This window comes from Bison bison, unplaced genomic scaffold (assembly GCF_000754665.1).
Source record: "Bison bison bison isolate TAMUID 2011002044 unplaced genomic scaffold, Bison_UMD1.0 scf7180017864376, whole genome shotgun sequence".
NCBI classification, from domain to species: Eukaryota; Metazoa; Chordata; class Mammalia; order Artiodactyla; family Bovidae; genus Bison; species Bison bison.
The window spans coordinates 15,093,797-15,118,553 of record NW_011494948.1 but is presented as its reverse complement, the minus strand read 5'-3'; the positions used below and the strand labels follow the sequence as shown (position 1 = coordinate 15,118,553).

General features: G+C 38.7%; 1 protein-coding gene across 3 annotated transcripts in view; it reads right to left on the bottom strand.

The window, feature by feature from the left end:
• FOCAD (focadhesin) overlaps positions 1–24,757 on the bottom strand; it is a 295,859-nt gene that overhangs the window by 79,782 nt on the left and 191,320 nt on the right. For all 3 annotated transcript variants that reach the window (XM_010857081.1, XM_010857080.1, XM_010857079.1), the window contains 2 exons: positions 19,445–19,566; positions 4,452–4,544 (listed from right to left, as the gene is read on the bottom strand). In XM_010857081.1, the coding sequence (XP_010855383.1) occupies positions 4,452–4,544; positions 19,445–19,566 (215 nt within the window). The remainder of the gene's footprint in view (positions 1–4,451; positions 4,545–19,444; positions 19,567–24,757) is intronic.

The window sequence follows — 24,757 nt, the reverse complement described above, 5'->3', positions numbered from 1 at the left end:
ACCTTTACAAATGGTCAAAGAGTGATTTACTAGTAGTCACAATTCCTGACTGGTTTTGACTTCAGATTATTATGTGGCCAGCTGACCAATGCAGGAAACAAGTATCTTCAGTCAACCTATTTTTAACCCCTCTGTCCTGTCTGAGGTCATAGTCATAATCCCTAAGGACCCTTTACACAAAGGTTGGAAACCTTAACCTCCTTAGCATCTCTCAAAAGGAGCAAGGTCAAGTCGACTGGATGGCACCTTACCAAAATGGACTCAAAATTGTCAGTCAAACTGTAGCTGCATTTTTCAACTTCATGGCAAGAAATTCAAATACCTCCCCATGTCAATCACTTTGATACGCTTATAATTCAAAATTCCATGTTCTTGTGGAAAATTAGATGAGGCTAGAAGCTGATGCCCAAGCGAAAGCCACTAGAAGTGTTCAAATTGCAAACTTATTCACATTACAGTCAACCTCCAGGAAATAATGCAGCATGTACCTTTCAGAGTGTCTCCTAGGCTTATTGAATAAAACATGGCTCCTCTAAATGATGCTCTAGTCTACAAAACATGTCTAGCACCAGATGGAAGTAACTACGCCTTCTGTACCAAAGAGCTATCCTCCAGGACGGAAATTCTTGATATAGATGAGGAGTTTGGCAGTCGCTCTAATTCTTCTAAGATCCTGTAAATTCTATTTAAGTGTGTGGGCTTATTAAAAAAAAAAAAAAAAACAACCTGTTGAACACTTAAAATGCATCAGCCTATCAAATAATACTGATAGCCTATAGAGCATGGATTTACTTTTATTTTTTATTTTTATTTTTTTTTATGAGGAAAATGTTTTTATTTTTTAATTTTTTAATTTTTTTAAATTTTATTTTATTTTTAAACTTTACATAATTGTATTAGTTTTGCCAAATATCAAAATGAATCCATCACAGGTATACATGTGCTCCCCATCCTGAACCCTCCTCCCTCCTCCCTCCCTATACCATCCCTCTGGGTCGTCCCAGTGCACCAGCCCCAAGCATCCAGGATCGTGCATTGAACCTGGACTGGCATCTCGTTTCATACATGATATTTTACATGTTTCAATGCCATTGTCCCAAATCTTCCCACCCTCTCCCTCTCCCACAGAGTCCATAAGACTGTTCCATACATATACAGTATACTAACGTATATGGAATTTAGAAAGATGATAACAATAACCCTGTGTACGAGATGGCTTTACTTTTAAAATAATACTGAAAATTTTTTTACAGCCCCTACTTTGAGTTTCACCTCTTAATCACCAATTCTCAATGGAACTAGACTTATTAGAAATCCAAAGGAAAGAGATTTTAATTGATAAATAAATATATATAAAGATACATACTGTCACCAACAACAATAGAAAAGGCAGAAAAATTGACCTGTATTATTACAAATACTCAGCTGGATTTTCATAAATTGATCTCGAAAATATTAAACCAATTTGCATTATTTGTAACAACTAATGATGGTGTTGGGCTGCCCAGGTGGCTCGGTGGCAAAGAATCAGCTTGCCAAAGCAGGAGACCTGAGTTTTATCTGTGAATAGGGAAGACTCCCCTGCAGAAGGAAATGGCAACCCACTCTAGTATTCTTGCCTGGGAAACCCCATGGACAGAGGAGCCTGGCGGACGACAGTCCATAGAGTTGCAAAGAGACAGAGGCACACAATGATGGTATTAGGGAAAAAGCATGACATGGTGGCAAAGGCTGTGGCTCTGGAATCAGACAAATCCAAGTTAAGTTCTAGTTCTCTCATTTACTGACTGTTGGGTTGTGTGCTGTTTGCTTTGCTTTCCTGCTAACCCTGCTTTCCCATCTATAATCCCATTCTACATGAGGTTAACAATACCTACTTCAAAGGGCTTCTGTAAAGATGAATTGAAATACTAAATGTTACATGTTGGTGGGCAGACACTAGTCATTTATTAAAGGTCTTATTATGAAAAGGAAACCATAGAGTATTTTTAAAAAAATCAATTGCTTGTCATCTGCATATTATATACCATGAGTGTATGCTTAGCTGCTCAGTTGGGTACAACCCTTTGCGACCCCATGGACTGTAGCTTGCCAGGCTCCCCTGTCCATGGGATTCTCCAGGTAAGAATACTAGAGTGGGTTGCCATTCCCTTCTCCAGAGGATTTTCCCAACCCAGGGATCAAACCTGGGTGTCCTGCATTGCAGAAGATACTTTACTGCCTGAGCCACCAGGGATGCCCATGTTATACCACAATCCTGTCCTATTTGACCTTCCTTATGCTAAGAGCTAAATAAAATTCTCAGGACATTCTGCAGGAGAAGGAGTTATTCTTGCTGCTTCCAGGTGCCTGTATTGGAGTACATCCTCTATTAAAGCATCAAAGACTGAATATGTTGTAGCAAGGTTTTAAGATGCAAATATGAGTGCTGAGATGCTTGGTCATTCCTCTGGCCCCACCTCCATCCTTTAGGACAGTGGTCCCCAACCTATTGGGCACTAGAGACCAGTTTCGTGGAAAACAATCTTTTCATGGACCAGAAGGTAGGAGGAAGGTGGTCTTGGGATGATTCAAGCACATTCTATTTATTGTGTACTTTATTTCTATTATTATTACATCAGCTCCACCTCAGATCATCAGGCATTAGATCCCGGAGGTTGAGGGCACCTGTTATATTTAACCACAACACCTTATTTCTGAAGACTTCATGAAAATCTTATTTGGGGCCATCAATTTCTTAAGTAATTTAGATTTTTTTTTTTCCTATCATCCTTAACAATGAATTTTAAGCTAGGAAAAAGGATTAAGTTAGTAGTTTGTTTTTTTTTTTCCTCATATTGTTAAATGTTTATATATTCCCAAACTGGTTAAAATTATTTCTAATTTTTGAAATTCATAAACTATAACTTACAATATTATTGGAATAAAAGAAGTCAAATTAAGCATAATTCATTTATTTAGTGAGTACCTACTATGTTTTAGACATGTCAGGTTCTGGAGAGACAACAGATAGGAAAACAGCTTCTGACTGTAAGGAAGAAAGACAACTGGAGGGAGACCCTGGACACATAATGAGGTGATGAGGGCTTCTAAAGGGAAGGGTGGGTTCTAAGGAAACATATGCGAGGGGCAGACAACCCTGGGGGGAGAGGGGAGGCACACAGATAAAACTACAAAGAACAAGTAGAAATTTGCCATTCCAACATGTGCCCCTTAAACCACCATGACTAACTATACATACAAAGTGAAACTTACTCCTGGAATTTGACAAAAAGGGAAAAGCTACAGAAGAGCCTTGACTAGGCAAAGGGAAGTAGCAGTGCCTGCAATAGAAGAACAGTGTAGGTAAAAGTCAAACGGTTAGGGTATACTTCCCTGGTGGTCCAGTGGCTAAGACCCTACATTCCCAATGCAGGGGGCCTAGGTTCGATCCCTGGTTGGGGAACTAAAAAATTAAGAGGTTAGGGAAGACATGCTGTGTTTAGGAAAACAAAGAAATTGAGCAAGGTTGAAAATGCAGGGGAAGGGTGAAGACATAAAGCTGGAGACATAAGCAAGTCTAGGTGGAGAGGGGGCAGGTACAAGATGATAACTCAGTCTGGGATGTACTCAAGTTGAGGTGCTGTGGGCCAGCCATGGGGCACATCAGGCACAATAACAGACATTCACCAAGCAGCAGGACACAGGAGAGCAGCTTTCAAGAGGGAGCTCTGGATGGAACACACATGTGGGGGGGCATCACATTTAAAATTTAAGTGCAGTTATATATGTATGCTTCACATTCCTTTATGAGCAACAATAACCATTGCATTTTTTATTGGAGTATAATCACTTTAAAGGATTTAAATGGAGAAGGAAATGGCAACCCACTCCAGTGTTCTTGCCTGGAGAATCCCAGGGATGGGGGAACCTGGTGGGCTGCCATCTATGGGATCGCACAGAGTTGGACACGACTGAAGGGACTTAGCAGCAATCACTTTAAAACATGTTTGTTTCTGCTGTACAATGAAGTGAATCAGCTATATGTATATATATTTCCCATCCCTCTTGAGCCTCCCTCTAACCTACCATCATCCAACTTCTCTTGGTCATCACAGAGCACTCAGCTGAGCTCCCTGTGCAATAAAACAGCTTTCCACTAGCCACCTATGTCACACATGGTAGGGTATATATGTCAAACCTAATCTCCCAATTTGTCCCACCCTCCCGTTCCCTGCCTGAATCCACATGTCCATTCTTTAGTCTGTGTCTCTATTCCTGCCCTGCAAATAGATTCATCTGTACCATTTTTCTAGATGCCACAGATTTGCATTACTATAAGTCAGAAAGAAGAAAACAGCTGCATTTTTGATAATGCTATTTTCCTAAGTGCTTTTACATTAAATACATATTTGCAGTAAAACTTTAAAAAGAGATAGGCTTTAAAGCAAGCCATCCCATGATTTCATTACCTGTAAAATGGCATGATAAGCACGAGTCATATACGCGAGCCAGGCCTGGGGGAGAAAAATTGCCCGGTGCCACTCGGAAGGCTGGATATGAACCTGTGGGGAAAATGTACCAGAAATCAGGCTGCACAATATTAAAACAGAATAAAATAAAAACTGTATCAGGAACTCTTTCTTCCCCTTCATTTCAATGGTTTAGATTCTAAAACAAACCAAATCTGTCTAGGATCATAACCGCAAATAAGATCTTTTGGAGATTTTCAAAGGAGAGGAGTTTAGAGTCCTGCAAAGACAAAATAAAATAAGCCTGGAATTTTCTAAATTAAAGCAAATAAAATCCTACAATGACCACAAGTTAAGATGCATGTGTAATACAAATATGTCTTTGAAAATTAGGGAGAAACTCTAGAAAGCCTCTTGTCAATGTCAGGAAACTAGGTTTTGTCTAACAAATCCCCCTAGTAATTTTAAATAAAAATAAATATTGCTCACATCCTGGACTTCCAGTATGACAGTTTCTGAAGTAATAACCTTAAATTGCCAACAGAAATATCACGTTGTGTAGAAACCGTCGTGGTAAGAGCATGCAAATGAGTCCCGCACACAGCAATTGTGCACACCACTAGATAAATGCCCTTTAATCAGTGTGGGTAAACAAGAGAAAAATGATATATGCCAACACTGAAATCCTGTTTCTGAAGACAGGCCCAGACAAAACATCTGGTTTTCATAGTCATTTCTGTTTCTACCTATTAGTATACGGCTATCTTGCAACAAATCTTGCCAAGGTCTGCTTCTGTTAAAGAAAGATCACTCAAGAAAAAAACAGTCACAGTGCATCACATTTCATGTTTCCTGTAACTCATCTCATCTAAACTCAAACAACGGAAACTTAGTCTGTGTCTCGCAGACAAACAATAACAACAAACACACAAAAAGGACAAATTTCTATATGATTGCCCCAGGATCATGATAACTACAGTGTTTACGGAGATTTTTACTATACAACAGGAATTAATTTTCTCAAGTGCTCTGTGATAGGGAAGAGAACAGCCTCTCTGAACCGGGTTGGTTTCCATGGCTTCTGACATTTTCTTTCATCCCTGTCTCAGTGTGGGCCTACAACAAGCAAGGGACTCTGGAAGGATATGAGGATTATAAATCGATCAGTGACTGCAGAGGGTTCAGAAATGGGCAGAGAGAGTCACAAATGGACATAAATAGATTATGAAGCGTCTGTGGGAACAAAGAGATCAGCTCTGTCTGAAATCTACACCCCTCATCCCATTGCTTCTTTTTTAAAAATCAGATACTCAAACAGTATGAAAGAGATATTCAGATCATGAAATAAACTTAAAAAAATTATAAAGACAGGTTTCTTGCTTTTCTGGTTAAGTACTCATTCTGTCAAGTAGAGTAGGGGGAGCCTTGTCAACATATTAGCAAAACTCCTTGAAAGAATGAACCCACCAATTCCTGCTTCCTCTCTCATTGTTCAGGAAGCTGAGGAGGCACTAATTAGCCCTTGACCTTGCTCTCTGTTTCCAAAATGTGGGGACTTCCCTTTAACTTTTTTCCTATCAATTCTGTTTTCTTTCCATAAAATAGATGAACAATCTTTGAGTTCTATTTTGAGATTTGGATTACACAGAAAGAAAACCAACACCACAACTAAAACTTTTACCTCTTCAGAACTTCAAAATATCTTAAAATTTTGCTGCCAAATAATCCACGGACATCACTGCACAACTGAGAATATCCACGTGCTGTGTGCTAAGTCGCTCAGTCGTGTCTGACTCTTTGCGTGTCTGACTCTTTGCGACCCTATGGACCATAGACTGACAGGCTCCTCTGTCCATGGGATTCTCCAGGCAAGAACAGTGGGGCGGGTTGCCATGCCCTCCTTCAGGGGATCTTCCTGACCGGGGATCGAACCCACCTGGGAAGCTCAAGTCTCGGCAAATTGGCAAAGACAGCATTGAATGTTTTTGGAAAGACAATGATCTCAATTGCTTCTTGAGTTAAGAAAAGAAAGTAGTATGAAAAAAATGCAAAAGTAAATAAGCAAATCAAATGTCAAGCTTCTAAGAACAAAGACGCTCATGCCAGGAAACCTATTTAAAAGGAGGTTATAAACTGAAGGTTAAAGCTACTCCTCCTGCTGCTACTCAGACCACATCTGAGGGTAGGTGCAGGGAGGCAGTCAGGCTTGAGCCTAGACACCAGCCTGAACTCCCCAGGTTTCCTGAGATTATACCTAGTCTTTGTGTTCTGTGGAGTTAGCTGGGGCCAATCTCCTGTAAAATGCACTTTCTCACTTTTTACCTTACAGAAGACAGACTTAGGGAAGCGGCTTGCATACAGCCATGCCCTTACTCTCCAGCTGTGCTACAGACACAAGAGACTTTCTTGACCATTTTTAACACAAACAGATTTTAGGATCCCGTTCCAATTCAACACATAACCCTCCCATATAGGTTAATGTCTCTAGGCTGACAAATATAATTAGCATTTTAAAGTATGAAAATCATGTATCATTTGCTACACTTGTGAGAAGCCTTTGAAGGAAAGCCAATCAACAAACAAGTTCCAAATCATGACGTTTCAACCCTGTTATTCAACAGATGATAAAGCAAGGTTCTCAAGCACTGTGCACTAAGTTTTAATTAACATGTGCAATATACTTTTTCTAAGACTAACTCTGCATACCCATGCAATGACAGGTGTCTGATGGACTGCTGAGGTGAGCAGGTTCTATGATTTAGGAAAGAGTAAGAGTTTCTGTGTATAAGAGGTAGTACTAAGTATAATGAAACATTACTGCATGTGTCTAAAAGAAGAGACCACATTATGGAAATATGCAAATAGAAGAAAGGGGGGAAAGAAGGATAATAAGGCCAGAGTGGGGACAGAAGCTGATTACAGGACCAATAGGGTGATCAGTGTATCTCATTCAGAAGGTGAAGCCTGAGTGAAAACTTGAAGATGAAGATGTAAAAACAAAGGAAAGTGCTAGTGGGAATGGAAAATGGCTCAGCTGCTATGGAAAACAGTTTGGTGGGTCCTCAAAGAGTTAGACATAGAATTATGACTCAGCAATGCCACTCCTGGGCTTGAATCTGCTGCAAATGCAGGAGACTCGAGACATGGGTTCAATCCTTGAGTTGGGAAGATCCCCTGAAGAAGGAAATGGCAACCCACTTCAGTATTCTTACCTGGAAAATTTCACGGACAGAAGAGCCTGGTGGGCTACCGTCCACAGGGTTGCAAAGAGTCAGACACGGCTGAGCATGCGCACACACAGACTCACACACAGTCCCACTCCTAGGTATATACTGAAAAGAACTGAAAATACATATTCAAACAAATACTGTAATATATGCTAAAGCAGCACTTTCACAAGAGGTGAAAGGCAGAAATAACCCATAAATGAATTTGTTCATGAAAGAATAAATGGATGAACAAAAAAATGATATATCCACAATGGAATGTTATTCAGCCATAAAAAGGAACGAAGTACTAAAGCAGGCTACAACATGGATGTACCCTGAAAACATGATGTGAAAGTGAAAGAAACCAGACACGAAAGGTCACACATTATATGATTCTGTTTATATGAAATGTCCAGAACAGGGAAATCCATACAGATAGAAAGCAACTTAGTGGTTGCCAGGGATGGGGAAATGAAGAAGTGGGAGGGAACATTTAGTATATACATGGTCTCATTTGACGGTGATGAAAAGGTTTCAGAGCTAGATAGCGGTGATGGTTACTCACTGAAAAGGTACTAAATACCACTGATGTACACACTTTAAGCCTTAAAATGGTTAGTATGATGTTACGTGACTTTTAATTCAATCAAAAAACAAAATAAAAGATAAGGCAAAGGTCCCTAAAGTGACTGCATGGCTCACTGTTTTAGGAACAGAAGGGAGGCCAGTATGATGAGCACAGACAGAGAAGCAGAGAGGAGAGTGGAAAGAGAGAGGGCTGGCGAGTCAACAGGAGAAAGGATGGCCTTCTAGGTCAGTCCTCAGGACTTGCCTTTACTCTCACTAAAGGGGGAGTCATTATGAGGTTTTGAGACAATATGATCTAATCTACATTGAAAAGGATCTTATGGACTGTTCTGTTGAGAAGAGACTATAGTGGGCAAAGGTCAAAGCAGAGAAATCTGCTCAGAGGCACCTGCAAAACTATAGGTAAGAGATATTGGTGGCTCAGAGTGGTATCATTTAGACTGTAGAATAATAGTTTTCAAGTATTTAGTTATGTAATTTTTCCACCTCACCCCAAATGTTAAGTAAAATGCCAATATATAAAGCATGAATCAGAGAAGCAGAATTTGTCTAGAGGAAGTAAGGAGGAAGGCTAGGGGCTGGGTGCTCAGCCCTCATGATCATCTCAGTCTACCCTCGGTGGGCCCTCGTGAGTGCTCATGCACGCATGCTCAGTCGTATCTGACTCTTTACGACCCCGTGGACTGTACAGCCCACCAGGCTCCTCTGTGCACGGGATGCTCAAAGGCAAGAATACTGAAGGGGGTTGCTAGTTCCTTCTCCAGAGGATCTGCCCAACCCAGGGACAGAACCTGCATCTCTTAGCCTGTGGTGGTCCTTAGAATTCTTTAAAATGCAGTTTTAACTAGAGGCATATAAGAGAGATCAGTGGTTGTCAGGAGATGGGGGAGCACGGGAGGGGCTGACTGCATAGGGGCATGGGGTGATTTTAGGGTACTGGAACTGTCCTTATCTTGACTGTGGCACTGATTAGATGAATATGTTCACTTCTCAAAATTCATAGAACTATACACTAAAATGGGAGAAACCTACCATATATACATAACTCAATAAAATAAAATTTAAAATACATAGTTTGAAAATGACCACTTTTAGAACATGTACTTCTCAAACATTCACCTCCCACTATCTAATACACTCTGTACACTTCTTTGCATCATCATTCAAAAGCCACTCTCCCTCTTATCATTCCTCTATCAACATTACCCTATCAATATTGCAGTCACCCAGATCTGAAACTTCTGATTTATCCTGGACTTCTCCCTTGCCTCCAACTCAACTGTCAACTCTGCCTCTGAAATGTTCACTGCACTTGTCCCTACTTTCTTCCTCACTGCTGCTGCTGCTAAGTCGCTTCAGTCGTGTCCAACTCTGTGCGACCCCATAGACGGCAGCCCACCAGGCTCCCCCATCCCTGGGATTCTCCAGGCAAGAACACCGGAGTGGGTTGCCATTTCTGTCTCCAATGCATGAAAGTGAAAAGTGAAAGTGAAGTCACTCAGTCGTGTTCGACTCTGTGCGACCCCATGGACTGCAGCGCACCAGGCTCCTCCGTCCATGGGATTTTCCAGGCAAGAGTACTGGGGTGGGGTGCTATTGCCTTCTCCTTCTTCCTCACTGAGTTAGTCCTAATTCCTGTCTTAATTATTGAGGCCATCTAGCTCATCTCTTAACAGTCTAAAATCTTCCTTCCTTCTAATACATCCTGAACGATGTTGCTACTATTACATTAACTCAGAATTTTTCAAAAAACCTTTGATGGTTCATTAAAGAATAAAGTCCAAAATTCCTCTATGCTATGTCCAAAGTATTTTAAAATTAAAAGTACACCATTTACTTTAAGAAATAATTTGTTGTTATGTGAGAACTCTGCTGGCTAAGATCCTTAACCAGTTCCCCCACTTACTTTCTGCTCCTCTTTCATTTAATCTGTATTCTGGTTCACTTAGGTTATAAACCAATTTCCAAGCCTGTCCAACACTCTTTAAGACCTTCATGTTCCCTGATTGCTTCCATGGCTTTGAATGTCCTGTGTTCCTTCCTCTCATCTCTACTTTCTAAAATATTTCTCCCATCCCTACACTTCCAGTACACTATTCTACACCTCTCCTGTTATACTCAACAGGTGGCATTTTTTTGTGATTGGACACTAATCATACCAACCTAAGAGCAGAGATCATATTCTATTCACCCTGGAATCCCTCTCATAGACAATGAACCCACAACAGTGTCTCACACATAAATGTTCCCTTAAAGACCTGCTGAGCTTAACCACATTAAATGTACAGTGTTCGCTTTACGGCAAAATCTTGTCATGTGAAAACTACACTATCATAAACAAGTAATCACAGAGAGTTATGATGTGTGAAAACACAATGTTAGAAAACCATTTTAATAGGCACAGCCAAATTCTAATACAAGTTGTTGAGGATATGATTATTTGAAATTTTACAAAACATGTTCAAAATGTTCTGGCTGGGAAGTGTTTCATTCCAGTTAAAAACACAGTGAGTGACAAAGCGAAATTTAAAGTGAGTATTATAAACTTTACAGTTTGAAATTTCCTAACCAAACATTTTAATTAGTATCACACAAGTTCTAGTGACATATACCTGAAATGCTAGCTAAACAGAGAATATCCTGCTTAGAAACACAATTCACAAACGTAGAGCAAATGTCAAAAGACAGAATGAAAAAGGAGATCTAGTTTCCCCATGGACACATACTTTACTTGAAGGGACTATGTACGTGCGTGCTTAGCTGCTCGGTTGCATCTGACTCTATTCTACCCCATGGACTGTAGCCCGCCAGGCTCCTCTGTCCACGGGGTTCTCCAGGCAAGAAGACCGGAGTGTGTTGCCATTTTCTCCTCCAGGGGATCTTCCTGACCCAGGGACTGAACCTGGGTCTCCTGAACTGCAGGCAAATACTCTACTGTCTGAGCTACCAGGGAAGCCACTTAATTTGATAATTTACTGTTCAGAACACATTGCCTAGAAGTTTGGTAATGTTCTCTGCCTCCTGAATGGTCTTAACAAATATACTTATTCATTTATAAGAAAATAGTCATTTCAACAGCCCTTCATCAAATAACTTAAATCGTGTAAGTCAAGCTTTGGGGAGGTTGACTATGAAACTGGAATGGGACGAGGTAGAACAGCATGTAAAACTGACAGGTCAAGTGTTTGCTATGGATTTTAAAACCTCAATCTCACAAAGTAAGGCGTTTTCACATTTCCCAGATGTATATCTTATTATCAAAAGAATAAAAGCATTTAACTTCAGTTGCTACCCAGACACACCAATACTGAGTCACTGCATTTGGTCTGTGACATATGCACACTCCTCCCACATTCCCAGAAGAAAAACCATTTGTACTTAGTGTTAGAGACCCCCAAGGCTGCTCAATGTTCCACTGTATATAAATAAGAAAGCACAGGCTTCAGTTGTCTGTCAATAGTAATCTTGTTTACACAGAATAATTTTTTGTTATTCCCGTCCCCTGACAAATACTGACTGGAAGACAAGAAGGGAGGGCTTGTGACGGACACATTTTTAAAGGAGAATGACACTCGTCACTTTGTAGGTGCTTTCTGGACATTTTAAACTCTCTCTCTCCTCCCTCCCTCCCACTTTCTCTCTCTACCTCAGTCTCTCTTCTCTCCCCCAACTCCCCTTTCCCATCAGGATAACATTAGCTTGAAAGCTGACAATTCAATCATGTCTCAAGCAACCATTTACTCTGTTATTTAATAGGAAGGGGGAAAACCCTGTTACCATAACAACTCACATTGCACAGTAATTACAGAGTCTCTAAAATATAGCAAACCATACTTTTCACAGTGTTTTCTAAGGGGAATGTGTAACAAGCACAGATACCACTTCTCCCAATTATTATTCAACATTTTTGTCTAATTGTTTCTTATTGCATGAATGCTAACACGCTCCATGCTTTTCACAAGAAATACGTTTTTAAATAAAGAAGGTACTGAAAGAAAAGGGGAAATGATGGGTTATAGCCCATGTACTTTTGGGTATCTAGGGGAAAATGTAAAGAAGGCAGAAGAAAAAAAAATAACTTACAAGGTAAAATAAACAAGTGATGATCAATTTCAAAAGAAAGAAAGAAGAAAAAAATCTCTTTCAGAGTAGTGCCGGCAATAAGCCCAATGAAGGTTTCGCTGAAAAAAAAGATGAAAAAAGAGCTCATTCCCTAGTGCTAAGGCAGAAATATGGTTAGGTAGCAGCAGCAGGACTGGGAAAATTTGCATGTGCCCGAAGATGTAGGAAATAATGAAGCAAGGCTGCCATTCTCATCCAGGGACAAATCAGTATCATCCAATTTAGGGGAGAGTGTCATGTCAGAGTTAGAAATGCCAAAGGATGACAAGACAGGCAGCAACTTCCAGGGAAAGAGACATGTCATTCACCTTCGGCTTCCTCATCAAATGGAGCCAAGTCAGTCTCAGGATGAGAAGAAGTACTCATAAATCAGGGCAGAGGAGGAGCTTGAAGAAGCTCTAGTAGGTCTGAAATGACCCCTGCTGGTCCCCTTTTCAAAGGAGCAAAGAGAGCAAGGGCACTTCAGTTTCAGAGAAATCTAAACTACCCCTGGTAGGTCAGGTCAAACCCAATTCAGACTTAGGTCCGTGAGTCTTCTCAAAGTACAAGGGAGAGTTTCAATTTAAAACAAAAACAGTTTTTAGAAAGAAGGGTGTTAAATAATTTATCACAGATTAAACAGCTAGTTCTCCAAGACACTGAATATACTTGATTTAACTAATGTCATTATTGAGAACTATTGACAATTCCATGGAGCAAAATACACTTAAAAAAATGAAGAGCAGAGCATTTGAATATTCATTTACCCATTCATTCACTCACTCACTCATCTATAGTTGTATGCATTAGGGCTATAGAATATCCTATAGGTATATGTAAACTTTGGCAGAGAGGGGAGGCTAAACCATATAAATGAATAACAACACAGTTTATAATAGCTTGTTCAAATGACAATAATGTCATTTCCTAGTAAGATCTCAACAATTATTAGATTCACCATCAATTTAATTGCAACATTTCTGGAAAAAGGAAATGATCCCACTAAATGCACATGTAAAATATAACACACACCCAAGTTTCGAAAGGATTAAAATAATTTATAAAGTGTCTACTATGTGCCAGGAATACCAACCACTGGAACTACATATGGCCAAAACAAACTCCCTGATTTTATGAAGTGCACACTTTTAAAAAGGAGAGATACACACTAACTGCCATGTATGCTGTGCCACCGAAATTCCCTCTTCAGGATTAGTAGGGATGGATGGATAGATAGTGTAAATAGTCTCATATATTATGTAACTTGAATTCATAGTTACAAACTTTCCTAAAGCAAACTCCAAGCCCAGACTTTTCACTAGAAAATTCTACCACTTAAGGAAAAATTACTAGGAGAACATTATCCTGATAACATACCAGGCAAAGATAGTACAAGGAAACCACATAACCATATCCCTCATAGGTGCCACGGGGCAAAAATCCTTAATAAAATGTGTGAGTGCTAAGTCACTCCAGTTGGGTTTGACTCTGTGTGATCCTATGGACTATATAGCCCACCAGGCTTCTCTGTCCATGGGGTTCTCCAGGCAAGAATACTGGAGTGGGTTGCAGTGTCTTCCTCCATGGGATCTTCCTGACCCAGGGATTGAACTCACATCTCTTATATGTCTTATGCATTGGCAGGATGCATACCACTAGGATCACCTGGGAAGCCCTCTAACAAAGTATTACTAGCAAATCAAATTCAGCAATAAATAGGATACTATATTATAATCAAGTGGAGTTTATCCTAGGAATGCAGATTTGCTTCACATTATAAAAATTAATCAAAATAATTCATCCTACTAACAAGTGAAAAAAGTATATAATCATTTCAACAAATGTAGAAAAAACCCATTTGACAAAATTCAACATCTATTTATAATAAAAAAAAATACTTCCCAATTTAGGAATAAAGGAAACTTCATCAACCTAAGGAGAAGGCAATGGCACCCCACTCTAGTACTCTTGCCTGGAAAATCCCATGGACGGAGGAGCCTGGTAGGCTGTAGTCCACGGGGTCGCTAAGAGTTGGACACGACTGAGCGACTTCACTTTATTTTTTCACTTTCATGCATTGGACAAGGAAATGGCAACCCACTCAAGTGTTCTTGCCTGGAGAATCCCAGGGATGGCGAAGCCTGGTGGGCTGCTGTCTATGGAGTCGCGCAGAGTCGGACACGACTGAAGCGACTTAGCTGATACAGAATATCCATAAAATCTCTATACTAACAGTAAATATAACATTATATGTAATGTTAAGCATCCTGAATGCCACCCCAAGACTATTTTGTTAACAAAATAAGAATGTCTACTCTCACCACTTCTATTCAACCATACCAAAGGTCCCTAGACAGTGCAATTAGGCAAGAAAAAGAAATCAAAGGCATACAGATTGGAAAGAAAAACATTAAGACAATCTCTATTCATAGACAACATTGCAATGAAAATCAAAAAGAATCTACAAAAAATCTACAAGAATATATAAGTAGGTAGAGTAAGGCCATAAAAAAGTATCAATTATATGTTTATATTTTATCAATGAACAGTTGGAAATAAAGGCAAACCAAAAAACATTCTAATTGCCCTAGCATAAAAATACTTTGGGATGTGCAGTACTTATTAAATTTAGCAAAATATGTGCAAGATTTGTAGTAAGAAAACAACAAAACACGGACCTAAAATAATGGAGAAATATACCTTGCATACTGGTTAAAAAACTCAATATTATTAAGATATCAGTTCTCTCCCAGACTAATATACAAATTCTGTGCATTTGTAACCAAAATTACAGCAGGTTTTTAAAATAGTTTCTCAAAGCTGATTTAAAATGTATGTGGAGACTTTGGGATCGACATGTTCATACTATTATATTTAAAGTGAATACCCAACAAGGACCTACTATATAGCACAGGGAACTCTGCTCATGCTATGTGGCAGCTTGGATGGGATGGGGATTTGGGGGAAAATGGATACATGTATATATACGGTGGAGTGCCTCTGCTGTCCAAAACTACCACATTGTTAATCAGCTATACTCCAATATAAAATTTAAAAAACGTGGACTCATGGTTGATGAAGGCTGGGATGTGAGGGAAATGGAGAGTGACTGCTAATGGGTATAGAGTTACTTTACATTGTGATGAAAATATTCTAAGATTGACTGTGGTGATGGCTCTACATCTCTGTGTATACACTAAAACCACTGACTTGCACACATTCAATGAGTGAATTCTACAGTCTATAAATTATACCTCATTTTTTGAAAATTCAAAAAGATAACATGGGAAAAAAAGAAAACAGAAAGTTTTTGAGACTTTGGATAAGACAAAAAGCAAGAACCAAAGAAAGAAAAACTTGATAAATTCTGCAAAACTGAAGAGACACTCTTCAAAAGACACTATTCAGGAAATAAAAAGACAAGTTAGAGAGTAGGTAAAAACATGTGCAAGACACATTTCTAATTAAAAAAAAACAAACTTATATCCAGAATATATAAAGAATTCTCATTTGAAAACAAAAACCTGGATTTAAAATGGGCAAAAGGACACAACACTCCATGATGTGAATAAATACATGAAAAGCAGCTCAACATCAGTAGTCATTAAAAAAACACAAATTAAAAACCACAAAAGGAAAACCACTAACCACTATGAGAACTGCTAAATTTTAAGAACTGACCATATTGAGCACTGGCAAGGAGGGAGAGCAACCAGAACTTCCTTATGCTGCTGGTGGGCCTTCAAAGTGGGACAGTCACTGGAAAAACAGTTGGGTTTTCATATTCACTCACCCAAAGACCTAGCAAGTCCACTCGTATGTAGTTATTTAATCAAGAGAAATTAAAATAGATGTCCACATATACACCTGTATAGTAATGTTTATAGCAGCTTCAGTCATAATCTGGAAAAGGTAGAAACAGCCCAAATGTCCATCCGTGGGTAAATTAATAAACAAATTGAAACTATGATGACAGACTTTAAAAATAAGACAGAATCAAGAACTGTGAAATCATACTTTTTGGGTTCAATTTCCAGGCTCTTCTACTTATGTGTGTCAAGTACATAAACAGTACCAACCTCACAGTGTGAATATAGAGATTAAACGAATGAACATATGCACAGCAAACTTTAAAGTGCCTGAGCTGGTTATGAGTTATTATTATTGCAATTGTTATTCTCATTAACTAGCTCTTAAATTTTTTATTATTTGTTGCCAGATACTCTGAGAAACTGCTTGGTCATTCTCTCTCTCTGCCTTTTTAAAAAATGAATTATAGTAAGCAGAAGATAAATCCAACCCAAAATCCTGCCACAGATGCAGCACAATTCTGTCTAATGCAACTTCCAAGTAACTCCTAAAATTATGTTCTTTTCTCATCTCTTTGAAATTTTCTGCTGCTGCTGCTGCTGCTGCTAAGTTGCTTCAGTCATGTCCGACTCTGTGCGACCCCTTAGATGGCAGCCCACCAGGCTTCCCCATCCCTGGGATTCTCCAGGCAAGAATGCTGGAGTGGGTTGCCATTTCCTTCTCCAATGCAGGAAAGTGAAAATGTGAAAGTGAAGTCACTCAGTTGTGTCCTACTCTTAGCGACCCCATGGACTGCAGCCTACCAGGCTCCTCCGTCCACGGGCATTCTATAATACAAGCAACAAGTATCATAACTCAAATATTTTCTCTGTTCACAAAACTAAGGTACACCTCACAAGTTCTGATACCATTTGCTTAATTTATCAGATGTCTTCTGCCATCCCTACATTAACACTTTTCCTTGTTTCTCTTATGATGAAAGCGAAAGTGTTAGTCACTCAGTTGTGTTTGACTCTGTGATTGCAAGGACTGTAGCCCACCAGGCTCCTCTGTCCATGGGATTTTCCAGGCAAGAATATTGGAATGGGAAGCCATTCCCTTCTCCATCTGTTATGATAGCGACTTTTAAATTCAGGCTTCCCTTAAGAGTTAACATGTTGGTTATCCACGTTAAGTACACAGCTTTAAAGAACAAAAAAGTACCAAATCTCTTTCTTCTCCATAACAATGAATAAGATAATAGGGAGAACAAATCTAGAAATTACCTATTGTTTTTCTTCGCTTACGAAATTAAACTTCTCTTCTTCCCAGAGAAACACTACTCTCCCCAGATCTTCCATCCTTTGTTAAAGACATTGTATTAAACAAAGATTTACATAATTTCAATTCTAACCAAATATATAAAACTAATATGGGTAGCATCAGTTTAATTCACTTTAGTCGCTCAGTCATGTCCGACTCTTTGTGACCCCATGAATTGCAGAACTCCAGGCCTCTCTGTCCATCACCAACTCCTGGAGTTCACTCAAACTCATGTCCATTGAGTTGGTGATGCCATCCAGCCATCTCATCCTCTGTCATCCCCTTCTCCTCTTGCCCCCAATCCCTCCCAGCATCAAAGTCTTTTCCAATGAGTCAACTCTTCACATGACGTGGCCAAAGTACTGGAGTTTCAGCTTTAGCATCATTCCTTCCAAAGAACACCCAGGACTGATCTCCTTTAGAATGGACTGGTTGGATCTCCTTGCAGTCCAAGGGACTCAAGAGTCTTCTCCAACACCACAGTTCAAAAGCATCAATTCTTTGGTGCTCAGCTTTATTCACAGTCCAACTCTCACGTCCACACATGACCACTGGAAAAGCCACAGCCTTGACTAGACAGACCTTTGTTGGCAAAGTAATGTCTCTGCTTTTGAATATGCTATCTAGGTTGGTCATAACTTTCCTTCCAAGGAGTAAGCATCTTTTAATTTCATGGCTGCAGTCACCATCTGCAGTGATTTTGGAGCCCCCAAAAATAAAGTCTAACAGTTTCCACCGGGCTGGAAGAAGCACAAGCTGGAATCAAGATTGCCGGGAGAAATATCAGTAACCTCAGATATGCAGATGACACCACCCTTATGACAGAAAGTGAAGAGGAACTAAAAAGCCTCTTGAGGAAAGTGAAAGAGGAGAGGGAAAACGTTGGCTTAAAGCTCAACATTCAGAAAACGAAGATCATGGCATCTGGTCCCATCACGTCATGGGAAATAGATGGGTAGCATAGGTGGGTCTTTAAAAATCTGGCTATGCTGGGACTTCCCTCATGGTCCAGGGGTTCAGACTCCATGCTTCTGCTGCAGGGCAGGAAGATTCCGCATGCTACGTGGTGTGGTCAAACAAATAAACAAACAAAAATCTGGCTATGCTAACTGGTGGCAACTGGTAAGACACAGAATATTATCAAATCAAATAAGTGATACCAATATTTATAAATTATGCATCAAAATAAGATTTAATGCAAACATATTGTAGAAGCACTATCATTATCTCAAATCTTTTAAAATTTTTACAATTCATACATTTTCATTTATACCTGTTATATAACTTATGTCTAAATTATACAAAATGAACCTCTTTGCTGTGGTATTTTGTTTTGTTAGTCATTCACACAGTTTAACCTATATACCACCTGAATGAGTAACTGTCATACAATTTTAAAAAACAAAAAACCCCCACAGATTTCCCAAGTGCTTTCCACCTTCCTTCTTTCCTCTGGTATTGTACAATCTGTAATGAGCAGATTTCAAGCAACACCTAATGGCATCACATAACTTTAAGAGTAGCATAAAAGAAACATAAACAATAAAATCAAAGGATTTCCCCTCCTCTAACACAATTATTTACTGTTAATTTCCAATATTTACAAGATATAAATAGTGGTACCCTACATACTTCCAAAGGATTACAATTAAGAAATAGATTATTTCTTGAAATATTAAATTGGTATTTATTCTGAACCAAGGCAATTAAATATTGATAAATAAACCAAACTAGATACTTTCCTAGATACTACTTTCTAACAGGCTGAGCCCTAAGGGAAACATGCCGGTTTCTTTGAGAAGTACATCAAAATACTACAGTTGGATCAACTATTTTGGTTGTCTTTAAAAGCTACTTTCATTATCAATAATAGAAAAATTATTTCCAAACACACACTAAATTTCATCACCATAAACCAAAGGCGGGAAACCCCAAAGCATATACAACAAGAAGCACTGTTTCAGAGAACAGAGCAGTACCTACCTCATGCACTAGAGCAAGTGAGGTCTGCTTGAAGCTTCGCCCTCTACTGGCCATCAGTCGATTCAATGGTTTGCCATCTTTACTCTGATACATTGAAATATCATAACAAAATAACATACCACCTTAAAAAAAAGAAATATAAAAACACTGCTTATGGAAAAACGTCATTAATTAGGTTCTCAGTAGTCGATATTCAATCTGGATAGAGACACTTAGAAATTAAAAGAATATGCTAAGCAAATTATTTTTTTTTTAAACTGTCAGTACAGGAAAGAAAAAACAGAAGAGCTATAAGAAGTTAGCATCTTGAAACTACAGAGGAGTGTTATTCATTTGTAAATAAATGAGAAAATTTCAAATCATGTTTATTTTAAATTTTGTTAACTGTTACTTCTAGAGATTCTATTAACTTTCCTTAAAAAATAAATCTCAATTAAAGAGAAATGCTTATGCATGCCAGTCTTTGTGAACTCCTGATAATATGGGTTCCTTTAGTTTACACCCATAAGACTAGTTTTCCATCATACCTATGCTCAAATACATTCACTCTCCCTTTCTCCTCCCCTCCGCCATCTGTTACCCTTCTCCCAATCCTTCCTACTCTGCTTAACTAAATTGAACTTCCAGCATTAGCTGACCCCATGTCAGTTACAAAGCAAAGGCAGGCAGCCAAACACTAGAGTATGAGTTAGGGTAGTCTTGGACCTTATCTGGGTGATTCTGAGCCAAGGAGAAGACATATTCAAGGACTAAGACACTAAAACAGAAAAAATTACCTTTAAAAATATCTCTTCCTGAAGTATAATAGAGAAGAGTGAACATAAGCATACTGCTCTATGGATTTTTACAAACTGAACAAAAGTGTAATCAGTACCCAGATCAAGAAGCAAAACACTGTTAACATCTTAGAAGCCCTTCCTCATGTCTCATTCCAATCATGTCCACCCCCAGCCCAAAGATAACAACTTTCTAGCAACCTTTGGAGAAGGAAATGGCAACCCACTCCAGTACCCTTGCCTGGAGAATCCCATGGAGGGAGGAGCCTGGTAGGTTACAGTCCATGGAGTGGTACTTTACACAACTGGAATCAGGCTGCACACTTTTATATCTGACTTCTTTCACTTAACATAATCATTGTGAGAATCATTCATATTGTTATTGGCAGTTGTAGTATATGCATTGTCATTATTGAATAACACTCCATAATGTGCACATACCACAATTTTACTGTCAATAGGCATTGAGATAGCTTCTATCCCTTCTACAGGTGATCTTTTAGACCCAGGAATCGAATGGGGGTCTCCTGCGTGGCAGGTGGATTCTTTACCAGCTGAGCTACCAGGGAAGCTCAGCAACTAAAATAAGTTTAAAGAAAGTGAGAAAGTGAAGTCGCTCAGTTGAGTCCGATTCTTTGAGACTCCATGGACTGTAACCTACCAGGCTCCTCCCTCCATGGGATTCTCCAGGCAAGGGTACTGGAGTGGGTTGCCATTTCCTTCTCCAAAAATAAGTTTCAGATCAGATCAGATCAGTCGCTCAGTCGTGTCCTACCCTTTGCGACCCCATGAATCGCAGCACGCCAGGCCTCCCTGTCCATCACCAACTCCCAGAGTTCACTCAGACTCACGTCCATCGAGTCAGTGATGCCATCCAGCCATCTCATCCTCTGTCGTCCCCTTCTCCTCCTGCCCCCAATCCCTCCCAGCATCAGAGTCTTTTCCAATGAGTCAACTCTTCGCATGAGGTGGCCAAAGTATTGGAGTTTCAGCTTTAGCATCATTCCTTCCAAAGAAATCCCAGGGCTGATCTCCTTCAGAATGGACTGGTTGGATCTCCTTGCAGTCCAAGAGACTCTCAAGAGTCTTCTCCAACACCACAGTTCAAAAGCATCAATTCTTCGGTACTCAGCTTTCTTCATAGTCCAACTCTCACATGACCACAGGAAAAACCATAGCCTTGACTAGACAAACCTTTGTTGGCAAAGTAATGTCTCTACTTTTGAATATACTATCTAGGTTGGTAAGTTTAGGGCTACTCAAATAATGCTGCAGTGAATATTATTATGTCTTTTGGTGACTTAATTTGGGCTTATTCCTAAGAATGAAATAGGTAGGTAACAGAGTATGAATTTATTCAGTATAAATTGTCCAAGTGGTTCTACTAACCTACATTCCCAACAGCAATTCTGTTTACTCCACATATTTATCAATACTTTGTATTTTCCATTTTTTTTTCATCTTAGCCATAGCATTAGGTCTGCTGTGGTATCTTACCGTGGTTTTAATTTGCACTTCTCAGATGACTAATGAAGTTGATCATCTAATCATATGTTCATCAGACATTTGTATACCCTCTTTTTTTCCCCTCTTTTTTAAAAAAAATTTTTATTGGAGGCTAATTACTTTACAATATTGCTGTGGATACATTGACATGAATCAGCCATGGGTGTACATGTGCTCCCCATCCTGAAAGCCCCTCCCACTTCCCTCCCCATCCCGTCCCTCAGGGTCATCCCAGTGTACCGGCCCTGAGCGCCCTGTCTCATGCCTCGAACCTGGACTGGCGATCTATTTCACATATGGTAATATACATGTTTCAATGATATTCTCTCAGATCATCCCATCCTCGCCTTCTCCCACAGAGTCCAAAAGTCTGTTCTTTACAGCTGTGTCTCTTTTGCTGTTTCAAATATAGGGTCATCATCACCATGTTTCTAAGTTCCATATATATGTGTTAATATACTGTGTACACCCTCTTTTTGAAGGGTAAACTCAATTCTTTTCCCTGTTTTTCAACTGTCTTTTTCTTATTGATTTTTAAAAATTCTTTACATATTCTAGATACAAGTTCTAAAAATACTTGTCTTCTGTGCCTTGCCTTTTCACTCTCTTAATGGTATACTTTCATTAATACATGTTTGTGATTTTAATATAATTTTTATTTTTCAAAAAGATCATCCCTTTTCTCTCCAGCACCACAGTATTACTTTTGTAACAAGTCTAGTGACCTTGTATATGTAGGTCTGTTTCTGTACACTCCATATTCTTCCACTAGTCAGTTGGCCTGTTTTTGCATCAATATCACACTGTCAATTATCATGGTTTCATAATAGGTCTGGATATCTGGTAATGTATATCCATCTATTTTGTTTTTGTTCTCCACGCTTACCTTGGCCATTATTGGTATTTTGCAATTCCACACAAATTTTAGAATCAGTCTGTCAATTTCCAAAAACCTACTGGGATATGGATTGGGCTGGGTTGAAACAACATATTAGCTTGGAGAGAGCTGACATTTTTACAGCATGGTGTCTTCTGGTCCATAAACACTTTATATAACTCAATTTATTCGAATTTCTTTAACTTTTCTCCATAGTATTTTATAGCATACAGTATAAGGATTTTATACAATTCTTGTTAAATTTATTCTGGATACTTGATGGTTTTTGGTACTGGTATAAATGATACAATTTTTAAGTTTCATTTTTGTTATGTATATACAAATATACAATTCATTTTTATATGATCGTTGAACAAAGTAATCTTAATTCATTTATTAATCCTAATTAGTCTGCAGATTATTTTGGGTTTTCTATGTACACAATCATGTCATCAACAAATAATGACTACTTTATCTCTTCCTTTCTAATCTGTATGACTTTTATTTCTTTTTCTTGGCTCATTACACTAGCTATGGCTTCCATTACAATACTGAATAATAGTGGTAACAACAAGCATCCATATCTTTTCCCCCAATCTCAAGGAGTGAAAGTTTCATTATTTCAGCATTAAGTACAAAGATGGCATTGTAGATGTTCTTTATCAGAATAAAAGAAGTTCTATTCAGAGCTTAATGAGAGTCTTTTATGTAACATGAATAGGAGCTAAGTTTTTCAAAGGCTTTTTCTACATCTATTGAGGTCATCTAAAGATTATACTGCCTTTTTGCTATTAATGTAATAAATTATATTGATTTTCAAACATTAAATTAACCCCACTAATTATTATTTATTTTCCTTTGTATGTACTGCTGAATTCCATTTTCTAACATATTTTGGGGAGATTTTCGCAACTATATTCATGGAAAAGAATGGCTTTTAATATTCCCTTCTGATATTCGGTATTAAGGTTATGCTGACCTCATCTAGGAGGGTTCTTTTTTTCTCTCCTATATTAGAGTTTATAAAGATCCTTGTTATTTCTTTCTTAATTTTTTTGAAAAATTCACCAAAGAAGCATCTGCACCTAAGGTTTCTTTGTGGGAAGGTTCTTACAGACTCAATTTCTTTAATACTAATACCCAATTTCAAACTATTCATATAGTCTAGTCTGCTTTCTGTCAGTTCTGCAGTTTTATATTTTGACGAACTTCTATGTCTCATCTAAACTGTGAAATTCACTGGCTAAAAGTTCTTCATAATTTTTTTGAATGCTATGGGGTCTGAAGTGCTGTCTCGTTTGTTGTTCCTAGTATAGGTAATCTATATTTCTGTTCAAACTTACAATGGTTTTATCAATTCTTTTCAACTTTCCAAAGAGTCAATGTTTGGCTTTGCTGATTTTATTTATTTTATGTGTTTTCTATTTTCATTGATTTTTATTCTTATATTTATTATTCTTTCCTTTATAATTTAAGTTTAATTCACTGTTATTTTCCATTTTTCTTGAAATAGAAGCTTTAATTATCATTGATTTTCCTTTCCTTTTCTTTTTTCAGTATTTGCTTTAAAGGTATGAATTTCCCACTAACACTGTTTCAGTTGCATCCCACAAGTTGTAATTTGGCTTATTTCCATTATCATTCAGTTCAAAATATTTTCTGATTTCCATTTTGATTTTTCCTTTGATCCATGGGTGATCTATATTATTCAATTTCCAGGCTAGTGGAATTTCCAGGCTAGTTATCACAGACTCAATGACTTCAATATTTTGAAATTTGTTGAAGTTTATGATCAGCCATATGATCATTCTGATAAGTTGCCAAACTACAGTTTGTGTGTGTGTGTGTTAAGTCGCTTCAGTCATGTCTGACTCTTGGCAACGCCATGAACTATACAGCCCGTCAGGCTCTTCCGTCCATGGGGATTTTCCAGGCAAGAATACTGGAGTGGGTTGCCATTTCCTCCTCCAGGAGGTTTCCATTTCCTCCTTATCAGTGTATATAAAGAAATCTTAAAAATCAACAAGAAGACAAATAACCCAATGTACAGTTCCAGTTCAGTTCAGTCACTCAGTCATGTCTGACTCTTTGCAACCCCATGAATCGCAGCACGCCAGGCCTCCCTGTCCATCACCAACTCCCGGAGTTCACTCA